A 12971-nucleotide genomic window follows, 5' to 3' on the forward strand; every position below is an offset into this window, starting at 1 on the left:
AAAGACAAGTCAGGTTGCTCTGCGGGGGAGTTAAGCAGGGTATAGGTTTTGGAAAGCACTTGGGGTAAAGCCCCTTCATTGCTACAGTAATCCTCAAAGGTCGTCAGAGTATGATTAAATTGAGCAGGACTGGCGAGAGAATGTAGAAAATAGTGTATTCGTATCGCCTTCCAGGACGGAAGTTGATAGTGGCCAGTGCCACTCATCGATTGGATGGATGGCCACCGACTGCCTTCTAAGAAATGTGAGGCACGGTCTCAGCCCGCTGAAGTGTCTCGTATTCTGATTGTTCAAGTCCAGGGGGGAACGCCGGGTTACCCAGTATTGGAACAAGAGGGGAGTCTCTGGTGGAAAGGGAAGTTGTCAATAAAGTCAATAAACTGTGATTTCAGTTTAGGAGGAAACCGGTTGAAGTACCATACAGCCCCTTTCAACGGGACAATGGTCTGGGCTTGTTCTAGATGCGTCCAAAATGTGGTCTTACAATGTCGATTACAGTCAATGATTCTCCCAAGCTGTACTGCCAAATAATAATTTCGTAGGTCTGGAAGGGCTAAACCTCCATAGTGTTTAGGCAGTGTAAGATAACGTCTGCGTAAACGAGGCTTGGAGTGTGCCCAGACTAATTTAATGAAGAGTGAGTGTGCTTGTTTAAATTATTGGAGTGGGATCTGGACCAGCAGGGCTTGAAACAAGAAGAGAAACTAAGGGAGCATGCTCATTTTAAGGAGGTTACACCTGCCAAACCAAGAGTGCAATCCTTTGTTCCACTCTTAATCCAACTGGATTAGTTAAGGAGAAAAGGAGGTCATCGGCGTGGGCCGAGATCTTGTATTGGGATATACCTATTGTTATTCCTGATATATCCGGGTTTGAGCGTATTGTACAGAGAAAGGGTTCTAATGATAGGGGTAAAAAGAAGAGGGGAGAGTGGACAGCCCTGCCTGGTGCTATTTGAGATGGGAAAGGGTTCTGAGAGAACACCATTAGCTTTAACCTATGCCATTGGTGGGGAATATATATTTGAGATCCACTGAAGCATTTTGTTTCCCAGGCCAATGTGCTTAAGTACAGAGGACATGAACTCCCAATTGACGCGGTCAAAGACTTTCTCCGCATCCGTGCTGAGAAATATGCATGGCATTTTAGTCACAGATGCAACATGAATCAGGTTGAGCACTTTGGTGGTATTGCCTCTAGCTTCTCTGGGGGGGTCTTGTGTCATGCGCTTATGGATGCCAGGGGGGATCGAGGAAAGGTAGGGCGAGGTGTCCACCAAGGGGGACAAAGGTATATTAAAGCCACCACCTGCAATCAACTGACCCTCCGTAAACTCCAAGAGCAAGTTCAGTACACAGTGAATGAAGATATCCTGACGATCATCAGGAGCATATATGCTAGCTAACGTCACCCGTGTGCCACCAATAGATCCCTTAATGAACACATAGGATACCTTGATAGACACTGAAGGCTGCTGACAGGTCCCAGGTACCTTACTTGATATGAGTGTAGATACTTCTTCAGATTTAGCCGACACATTGGTAGCATGATAGGACAAAGGGTAGAATCGATTTCTCAGGCATGGATGGATGCCTGTTCTGAAGTAAGTTTCCTGTATAAACGCCACATCAGCATGGGCTCTTTTAAGGTTGTGCAAGAGCATACGCAGTTTTTCTGGTATGTTCAGACCTTTTGCATTCAGCGGGAAAATGTTGACGGAAATCATTGTCCCCAGGTAAAAAAAAAAGGGAGAAGAGCTTGTGGAAGGGAGGTAGAGGGGGAAAAGGAGGACGAAAGAGAAGTATGGATGGGAGAAAGCACAAGAAAAGAGTAAGATCAGGATAGGACACACAGTGTGGAGATGGACAGTGTAGTACTGTCCCTTCAACTAAAGGGTGCAAAAAAGATTTTGCAGAAAAGCACACCCCGATTATCACCAGGGGTGGTGCTTCAGCCTAATGGGGGAAGAGGTTAGACTAGACCGAGAGGAGCCATCCTGGCCCCATCCAGTCCCCCCAGCTTGAAAACATAATACAAACTTCCACTCCTGAAAAGGAAGTGAACTATATAAAAATAATTGGAACTCTAGTAGTGTAAATAAACTTTAAGGGAACAAGAAAAACATTTAAATAGCATCTGTTATAGTGCAAAGCTGCTGCCACCCCAGCCAGTGCCCCCCTAACCCCATATATAGTATGGGTATGCTCCCAGCTTGCATAGGGGTGAAAATAAATGCCCCTCAGCATGCATCAAGAATGTGACACATATGTGAATCACCATTGTTTACCACTTGCCCCCTGATGGAGAGGGCCACCGTCCTCACTCCCAAACAGCATAACCCACACCACCTTAGTAACCACAGATACCCCTCCACCCTCACACGCAAGACAATCGTCAAAGAGCAACCCCCCCCTCAGCCAAACGGAGCCTCTGCCCCCCTCCCCCTCGAGTAACACCTGGGGGGCGGGGAAGAGGGCTAGGAGCCCCCACAGCCCCTCATATTAACACTAGGGGTGTGCACAACAAGGTAAAATCACATACGGATCTGTAAATGCTGTCATGGTGTCGACTTCATCCGGACTAAAGCACCAAGGAGGGGCTAGTGGGCACATGCATAAATGTCAAGGTGAATACGAGTGTGTGTTGTGTCATCAGGTACCAGGGTTAGGTAGTACCAAAAAAATTAAGACTTAAAAAACCTTCCTTGGGTGTGAATAGTAGTTCCTGCCAGCACACTCCTCCTCAGTGCCTCGTCCCCCACTGACACAGTAGGCCTGCGCCTGCTGTTTAAACCACTGATTATAGACATCCCTCAGGGCATCCTAAAATATTTGTGCAGAAAAATTGTGAACCATAAAGCTTGTCATTGTACAATATATATGGATTAGATAGATATCCTCAAACATTAAGGCACAAAGACCTTTGTGTATGTCAGGAGGGGCCCGAGCACCCCAGGGGGGTGTTGAGCTTGTAAGCATGTCCAGTGCACCTCATGGCCAGTCTGTCTCCTCCAAGGCAGTACCAGCCCAACAATTTTAATACAAGGCCCCGAGATGCCATAGAAGAGAGGGAAACTGTTTATGGATTGTTCTATGTTGACATCCCGAGGAATTCTCTCAACAGAGTGGAACCCAGGGAACCATAGCTCAGCTTGGGAACGCGTAAGTCTCTTCCCTTGCTGAATCTCCACTTATCTCTGCAAATGGAAAACTGTGGGGTCTGCACCAATGGGTCAACAGAGAACCCACCCATTAAAAAAAAAAAAAAAGGAGAAGGGGGAAAAACAAAACCCCAACAGGCAGCCCAGCGGGCAGGGAGGGAGATGGCCTCTCAAAGGGCAACTAAGTAGAACGTAGAGACAGCAGCTCACCATTTCGTCAGCAGTAGTTAGGTCTCCCATGCCTCCTCAGAGGTGACGCGGGATCGGCACCGGCTCCTCTGCTGTCTGGGTGATCGGGCTCTTCTCAATCCGGACAAGCCAGGATGGGGGGAAAAGCGTTACAGCAACTGGAGCCAGTCCGGAACCTTGATAGGGTCGACCTCTATGAAGGCAAACAGAGTGGGGAGCTCTTCAGGCATTCGGAGGGTGAAGGATCGCTGGGCTTTCTTGAAAGCCACAGATATGGGGAAACCCAGCCCGTAGGTAATGCCCGACTGTCGAGCTATCTCCAGCACAGGTTTCAGCAGTGCACTCCGTTGCAGGGTTGCTCTAGACAAATCAGGCAGGATCCAGAGTGAAGCTCCGTCAAAGTCTATGTCCCCTGTTTCCCAGGCTTTCCGTAGGATGAGCTCTTTGTGGGAGTAATGGTGCACCCTGCAGATTATATCTCGCAGCCTGTCCACGTCAGGGGCCTAGGGCCCTGTGGATCCAATCAAAAGTTAGAGTGGGAGGGAAGGCATCCCCCGCTATGTCACAGAAGATGGCTAGTGTAGATGCCGCCAAGTCTTCAGTCCCCATTGCATCTGGGAGGCTTCTTATCCATAGATTGTTTCTCCAGCTGCGATCTTCAAATTCCTCAGGCTGGAGCTGTTGGGTGAGTAACAAAGCCACCTGAGATGTCTGTTGGGTTTCCACCACGAGCATCCGTCTCTCCAGAGCTGCCACCGATGACTCACCCAATCGGAGAGTACTTTCACATCCTTCTTAACTACTGTTCTTTGCGGTGGGTTGCCTCAAGCTTGCCGATAAGAGCCTCAATATCCGATCTCGTAGGCAAGGCCTGCAGCAGCTCCCTCAACTCAGCGTCGGCTCTTAGGGTGAGCAGCAGGTGTTGTGAACCCTGGGGGTCCGATCAGAAAACCGATGGCATGTCGAAGCTTGCCTGAAGCACTCAAGGCCGCCGGAGAATTAGGGGTGTCCTGAGATGGCAGGCCCTCGTGGTGGCTGAACATCATGGGATCCGCCATTTTGGTAGCTGGAGAGGCTCCCTGTGTATTTGAGAAATATTGCCGTATTTCTCTACTCGTTTGCGGCTTAGGAGATGTCTTTTTCTTGTTTTTCCCTTCCGCTTCCCAGAAGAGTACATGCCAGGGAATTCCGAAAGATAAAAGCTGGATTAAGCTGGGTTAGGCTAAGAAGGGCCGGGAGCTCCGTAGACACACTTTCTTACTCGGCCATATCCAGACCACACCCCCCACCCTTACATTTCTTGTTGCATTCTTTATAAAGTCTGAATGCTGATGATCCCTCAACCTTGTATTTTTTTAAGGCCTTCTCCTTTGCTTTTATATGCATTTTTACAGTGGAGTTAAGCCATCCAGGACTTTTGTTTGCTCTTTTAAATTTATTACCAAATGGGATGCACTGGCTTAATGCCCTTATTTAATATGCTCTTAAAGCGAACCCATCTCTCCTCTGTGTTCTTTGTTCCTAAGATTTTATCCCAATTTATATCTTCTAGCAAGGTTTGTAGTGTCTTTGTATTCCTCTTATGTTTCCTATTTGCGTGATTTATACTGAAGCCAATTGACCTGTGATAGCTGTTTCCTAAATTGCCCCGTATTTCCACATTCATGATCAGGTCTGTATTGTTGGTAATCGGTAGATCTAGTAACTCCTTATTTCTAGTTGGTGCGTCTACCATCTGACCCATGAAATTGTCCTGCAAGACATTTAGGAAATGGCGAGCCTTAGACAAATGCGTGGTTCCCTCTGCCCAGTCTATGTCTGGATAATTAAAATCCCCCATTATGATGACACTTCCCATCCTTGCTGCTAATCCAAATTGTGATAGGAGGTTCACCTCCGCCTTCTCCCTCAGGTTAGGGGGCCTATAGCATACTCCCAGTATTATTTTCCCCTTAGCTTTATCCCTTTGGAGCTCTACCCATTAGGATTCAACCTCCTCCCTAGCTCCCCTAGTGATGTAATCTCTCGCATTTACTTGTACATTATTCTTGATATATAGACATACCCCTTCCCCTTTTTTACACTCTCTGTCCCTGCGATAAAGGGAATACCCTTGAATGGTTGGCAGCCAATCGTGAGAGCTGTTTAACCAGGTCCCTGAAATTTCAACAAAATCCAAATCCTCCTCGTACAACAGTATCTCTAGTTCACCCATCTTGTCCGCCAGGCTCCTGGCATTGGTGAACATGCCATGTAGTTTAGACCGGTCGCATACTATTCTCTCATAACACATAATGTGTTATCTCCCATATTTTCCATTTAAGCCTTGTCAATTGATAGACCTTTAATGACATTGGTGTTCCACATGCAAAGACAATAATATATTGATATAATCTTTGCAAAAAATCCTTTTTTGTTTCTTTGTAAAAGTGTTACATTTAAAAAATCAAATTGCCCAAAAATTGTAATATAAATTATACATTTTCTAGTTGAATTAGTGTTGATTTTAAAACAAATAATATTACTAGATATAAAGTGCAAGTTTAATTTTGTGATTGCTCATTTATTGGACAATAAAATAACATTTCTGGGAAAAAATATGGCAAAGGTTTTTACAAATGATCAAGGTGTTGCAATATTAAATTAACAAATGAATGAAAATACTAACAGCAGGAAAAAAAAAAAATTGTAAGATTGCCTTTATTGACATTATGTGCAGATCAAAAGATACTCCATTGACCTACACATAAATATCATATAACTATAATATTGTTACAATATATGTATAATCAAAGCTTTCAGATATGTTTTACAGGCTTTGTTTATACAAGAGCTCCTATCAGTGTTTCTTAGCGACAGACCAGAACCCGGCTGTCAAAAAGATAGCTGGTCCTGGCAATTTCAGCTAACACTGCTGCAGCAGAGGGAGAAAGACGCTCTGGTCGTATAAGGTATGCCCAAGATACTTGAATGATGTTTTTTTATGGGTGTACTTTATATGGTCAGTTTTCGCAAAAGGTTAAAGAATAATTCTAGGCATTGGCATGTTATACATAGTTACACTGGTCCAGCCAATGTAAACTATGTGTACGAGATACCTGGCCAATGCCACTGGAAGCCTGAATGCCACTGAAGTAGATGTCGCTACTCAGTTGATCCTCACTTGCTTCCAGATTCCATCCTGAGCGGTTGCTCTCCTGCTTTATGAAAATAGGAGGTCAGCCGCTCAGCATGGTTGCTATTCAAATAATGCTTTGCAATTTCTGAATGAATGCAAAGCGTTCTCTGATTGGATAAGGTGAGACGGTGATGTCACACTCTCCACTTTATCCAATGACAGAATGCTTTACATTCATGCAGAAAATGCACAGCATTCTTTGGATAGCGCCCATGCTGAGCAGCTGACCACCTCTATTCACCAGGCATCAGGATGGCCACTCAGTACAAGACCAACGTAACTGTATAACATGGCAATCCCTGGAATTATTCTTTAAATATAGCTAGTGCAAGTATCTGATAACCAGTCAAACACTTATTAGTTATAGAGACATACAGTATATGGTAATCTCTGTGGTCATTAAACGCCTGGTCACTTAATAAAAATTCTTGAATTGTTTATTTACTAATAATCTCTGGCAAGAACAGTGGTATACATATGTGGACCACAATAGATTGCTGTCAATGAAAAATCGGCATGTATAAGATCTCCTTCTGTACAGGAGCTTCATATTGTTGATGCATTTTTTTCATGACCAGCCATATAAAATGCTTGAATTGATATTTTTTTAAGAATTAACTAATGCAATTTATATTACAGGATTATATATCTTTCGGTTCAGGAGAACCCACAGCACATGAGTATCATTCCTTTGTGTTATATCACAACAACAGTCCCAGGTGGTCAGAACTATTAAAGCTTCCCATTCCTGTGGATAAATTCAGAGGAGCACATATCCGATTTGAATTTCGTCATTGTTCTAGTAAGTCTAATTCATTGGCTGATTCATAAATAAGCACATTAGGGCTATTCATAAGTATTTGCCTCTACATCTTTTTTCTACACCTTTTCCACATTTTGTAGTATTGCAAATCATTTAACCTCTTCTGTACCGGGCACTTTTACCCCCTTCCTGCAGAGGCCAATTTTCAGCTTTTAGTGCTGTCACACAATTGTGCGTTCATGCAAGACTGTACCCAAATTAAATTTTTTATCATTTTTTTCACACGAAGAGAGCTTTCTTTTGATGGTAATTATTCACCACTACAAGTGAATATACTAATGTGCAAACCAAATAACTACCGTAATAGATAAAAATAAAGCTGAGTAGCTGCCAACATGAAAAGGTGTTCCCACACAGTGATTGAATAAAGGTATATGTGGCGCTCACTCAATGAGAAATGACATATAAATATATTTTTCAATTGATCATAAAGTGCAAAATACAAAATGAAAAAGTGACAGTGCAACAAATGTCCAATAATGTAATCTTCACGCACCATAAGGTGCTACAGTGTTTAAAGTGACAATGCAGTATATTAAAAGTGCTTCATTTAGAAGAAAGTTCATGAATGAAAGTGCTTGTGTGAAGAAAAATAGAATCCAATATATCCAGATCATATACAACTTCCACCATCTGTAGTGTGCCAGTGGTCTGCCCTAGACTCTCACCTCAGGTAAAGACCCCTACAGGTCTAGTTGGGCTTGTATGTAATATGTGTCTCCAGGATCCAAACACTGAATTCCTACTCCTGGGAATTCCAATCAGACAGGAAAAGATTTCCACGGATACTAACGATATCTTTAGACAGGTCCTCACTTCCCTCCATTTACCGTTCACATGCAACAGCTCCTGCCGCCAGTTCCTCCGATTCACCCCCTCCATCGGTGTGATAGTAGGGGGGGATTTTGAGTTCTCTGAAGACACGTAGCAACACAATAATATTGTACAAAAAAGAGGTTCAGTTTTAAAGCAGTAGTTAAGTACGCTTACATTTTTTATTTTTTGAGGCCCCCAGGTGGGTTGAGCCATAATCTGTTGGTAGCATATTAGCACATTATGGCAGACTTACCTGCCATAGAAAACCTCCAGTGCTGTGGCGTATTCGATCCAGTGGGCACGTACAGTGCACCCAGAAAGTATTCACAGCGCTTCACTTTTTCCACATTTTGTTATGTTACAGCCTTATTCCAAAATGGATTAAATTCATTATTTTCCTCAAAATTCTACAAACAATACCTCATAATGAGAATGTGAAAGAAGTTTGAAATATTTGCAAATTTATTAAAAAAACGAAAAAAAAAAAATCATATGTACATAAGTATTCACAGCCTTTGCTCAATACTTTGTTGAAGCACCTTTGGCACCAATTACAGCCTCAAGTCTTTTTGAGTATAGTGCTGCAAGCTTGGCACACCTATTTTTGGGCAGATTCTCCTATTCTTCTTTGCAGGACCTCTCATACTCCATCAGGTTGTATGGGGAGCATCTGTGCACAACCATTTTCAAATCTCTGGGCAGCACAGTGGTGTAGTGGTTAGCACTATCGCCTAGCAGTAAAAAGAGTCTCTGGTTCAAATCCCAACCTCAGCACCACCTTCCTGGAGTTTGCATGTTCTTCCTGTGCCTGCGTGGGCTTCCTCCGGGTACTGCGGTTTCCTCCCACCCTCCTGTCTAAATTGGCCATAGTATGTATATGTATGAATGTGAGTTAGGGACCTTATCCTTGAGGGTAGGGACTGATGTAAATATATAATAGATATGTAAAGCGCTGCATAAATTGACGGCGCTATATAAGTAACTGAAATAAATAAATCTCTCCAAATATGTTCAATCGGATTCAAGTCTGGGCTCTGGCTGGGCCACTCAAAGGTATTCACAGAGTTGTCCCATAGCCACCCCTTTGTTATCTTGGCTGTGTGCTTAGGGTCGTTGTCCTGTTGGAAGATAAACCTTTGCCCCAGTCTGAAGTCCAGAGCCATCTGGAGCAGGTTTTTATCAAGGATATCTCTGTACATTGCTGCATTCATTTTTTTCTCAATCCTGACTAGTCTCCCAGTTCCTGCCACTGAAAAAACGTCCCCACGGCATGATGCTGCCACCACAATGCATCACTGTAGGGATGGTATTGTCCAGGTGATGAACGGTGCCTGGTTTCCTCCAGACATGACGCTTGCCATTCAGGCCAAAGAGTTCAATCTTTGTTTCATCAGACCAGAGAATTTTGTTTTTCATGGTTTGAGAAATCTTCAAGTGCCTTTTGGCAAACTCCAGGGGGCTGTCGTGTACCTTTTTACTGAGAAGTGGCTTCCGTCTGGCCACTCTACCATACAGGCCTGATTGGTGGAGTGCTGCAGAGATGGTTGTTCTTGAAGGTTCTCCTCTCTCCACAGAGTAATGCTGGAGCTCTGTCAGAATGACCATCGTGTTCTTGGTCACCTCCATGGCTAAGGCTCTTCTCCCCTGATCACTCAGTTTGACCTGGCGGCCCGCTTTTGGATGAGTCCTGGTGGTTCCAAATGTCTTCTATTTGTGGATGATGGAGGTCACTGTGCTCATTGGGACCTTCAATGCTGCAGAAATTTTTCTGTACCCTTCCTCCAGATCTGTGCCTTGATACAATCCTGCCTCAAAGGTCTACAGACAACTCCTAGGACTTAATGGCTTGGTTTGTGCTCCGACATGCACTGTTAACTGTGGGACCTTATATAGACAGGTGTGTGCCTTTCCAAATCATGTCCAATCAACTGGATTTACCACAGGTGGACTCCAGTCAAGTTGTAGAAACATCTCAAGAATGCTCAGTGGAAACAGGATGCACCTAAGCTCAATTTTGAGTGTCATGGCAAAGTGTGAATTTTTTTTTTTTAAATAAATTTGCAAAGATTTCAAGCAAACTTCTTTCACGTTGTCATTATAGGGTATTGTTTGTAGAATTTTGAGGAAAATAATGAATTTAATCCATTTTGGAATAAGGCTGTAACATAACGAAATGTGGAAAAAGTGAATAGCTATGAATACTTTCCAGATGCACTGTAACACTTCCATTTTCACCCAGCCTTCCTTTCCGGGTTTTGTGCCTTTGACCACTTGAAAGTCCAGGCTGCGATAATGTCACACCTGTGCATGCACGCGGGAGTCATATCGCCCCAGGGTTCCGTAAATCTAAACTGAGTTGCGCATGCATGGCTCAGTTTAACCAATGGTTGCAAGAAAGGAGGAAGCTTTTATGACAGAAGAAACCGACAGAATGGATTACAGGTCCAATAAGTAGTGTATAGATTTTTTTTGTATAATAAGGATATAATTTTTTTTACAGCAAAAGAAAAGGGTGAGAAAAAATTATTTGGCTTTTCCTTCATACCACTAATGCAAGAAGATGGCCGAACATTTCCAGATGGTACCCACGAGCTCATTGTTCATAAGGTAGTGACTTGCATGCATGCTTTTAACATAGATTGCATAACTGAAATGTGCCTAATTTATTGTCTGCCACATCCTCTTGGGGAAATAACATAGGACATAAAATACCTTGCTAATCTCAGTTTGAGCCAATCATCTGACATTACTTGGGACATAGACATTGTGGGGACTGGTTAATTTTATAAGGCTTATTATGTCATTGGAAATGGATATGCTAGTCAAAATGATTTGCATCTGCAAACTGAGTTGACTCTTTTTATTGAGTTGCTTGGAGTCAGAGGCAACTTCTAGGGCAGATGAGAAGCAGCAGGCTTTCTTCATAATGCCCTAACTGTGCTCCTGGTTTGTACTATCCTAGTGGTGTTGGGCAGCGAACACCTCTTCCATTCTCTGCCTGACCACCACTAAGACACGCACGTTTTTTCTCCCATTTTTTCTTAACATTTTCTCAGTTGAGTAGGTTGTGTTTATTTCCATTGGGTTTACCAGTTTATAAGTAGAATTGATTTAACCCCTAAAATTGTGCAAATAGACCTTGCATGTCACAGCAGAATATTATTAGAATATTATTATATATCAGTTTAATTTGCTAAAGGGTCAAATTTGTCCAGGTTTTTTTTGGCCTGTTTTGGAATGCTAACTTTTTCAATTGAACCAGATTAACTAACATAAACAAAGGTTTGTGTGAAAAACTTTGCACTTGCAAATTAGCATATGCTCATACACTACTCATATTTTGTGACATGTTCATTAACAAGTTTCAGGGATTAAGGTTTTAAGTAGGCTTGCACAGATACCGAGCATTTGCACGAGTACTTGTACTTGTGCAAATGCTTTGATGCTTGACACGATACTTAGGCAGCCTCAGGGGTGATCGGAGCGGCGGTGGGGGGGGTTACAAGCTCTGATCTCCCTGTATAGCTTTTCTGACAGCTGCTTCTCCTCCTCTCCCTCTCATGGCTGTCAGGGAGATCACCCCCGGCTGTCCCCCTTTGTGCTCCCCGTGTCCTCCTCCTGGTCCCTCTGCATCCTCTCTGGCTCTCCATGTCCCGATCCATTTTATCCTCCAGATACCCCTCTGTGTCATCCTCTGGGTGCCCCTGTGTCCTTCCTGGCTCTCCGGCTCCTCCTCTGGTCCCCCCATGTCCTCCTCTGGTCCTCCAATGTCCTCTTTTGGTCCCCCCCATGTCCTCCTCCTTTCCCCCCCATGTCCTCCTCCTTTCCCCCCCATGTCCTCCTCCTTTCCCCCCCATGTCCTCCTCTTTTCCCCCCATGTCCTCCTCCTTTCCCCCCATGTCCTCCTCTTTTCACCCCATGTCCTCCTTCGGTCCCCGCATGTCCTCCTCCGGTCCCCCCATGTCCTCCTTCAGTCCCCCCTGCCTCTGTCCATTGATCATAACTGAATCATTGTAACCTGTGTTTACGATACTTCAGAATAGAGAGGAGCCTCTGGCTGAGGCTGCTGAGACAACTACTGGGGAATCTGTGTGCTCAGTCCCTCTCTCTGTCTCGAAGGGGAGATATCAGGGGACCCCTGATATCTCACCAAACCCCCCCCCCCCACAGGGCTGAAAAAAATTGTAATAAATATTTCAAAGTTAAATTGTAAAAAAAAAACAAAAACCACTGACACCTTCCAACCCCCCCCCCCCCCCCCCCTCAAAAAAGAAAGCATTGTAAAAAAATAACAAAAATATAAAATTGTAAAAAATTATTTAAAAAAAAGTAAATTGTAAAAAATTAAATTGTAAGAAAACTACTGACACATGTGCCACTGTCACATGACATTTACTAGTTTTAAGTGTGAAACTGGGACAGATGAGTTTCTCCTGCTGAATTGAGGGAGGTGATATTAAGCTGCTGACTATTATTATTATTATACAGGATTTATATAGCGCCAACAGTTTACGCTTTACAACATTAGGGAGGACAGTACAAGTACAATACAATTCAATACAGGAGTAATCAGAGGGCCCTGGTCGTTAGAGCTTACAATCTAGGAGGGAGGGTCAAGTTATACAAAAGGGTAATAGCTGTGGGGGATGAGCTAATGGAGAAAATAGTGCAGTTTTTAGATGGAGGCAGGATAGGCTTCCCTGAAGAGGAAAGTTTTCAGGGATTGCCTAAATGAGCAACATGATGCTTTCTCTGAAAGTTTGGGAAGTGTTTTACTTTGAATTATTGATACGTTTAGCTTCTTT

The 12971-nt window shown here is 43.6% G+C and overlaps 1 protein-coding gene across 2 annotated transcripts in view; it reads left to right on the plus strand.

Moving 5' to 3' along the window:
- Positions 1 to 12971, plus strand: part of DOCK4 (dedicator of cytokinesis 4) — a 501293-nt gene that overhangs the window by 242170 nt on the left and 246152 nt on the right. For both annotated transcript variants that reach the window (XM_073619893.1, XM_073619894.1), the window contains exons 15-16: positions 7167 to 7329; positions 10667 to 10773. In XM_073619893.1, the coding sequence (XP_073475994.1) occupies positions 7167 to 7329; positions 10667 to 10773 (270 nt within the window). The remainder of the gene's footprint in view (positions 1 to 7166; positions 7330 to 10666; positions 10774 to 12971) is intronic.

The sequence above is a fragment of the Aquarana catesbeiana genome, linkage group LG03, assembly GCF_042186555.1.
Source record: "Aquarana catesbeiana isolate 2022-GZ linkage group LG03, ASM4218655v1, whole genome shotgun sequence".
Classification (NCBI taxonomy): Eukaryota; Metazoa; Chordata; class Amphibia; order Anura; family Ranidae; genus Aquarana; species Aquarana catesbeiana.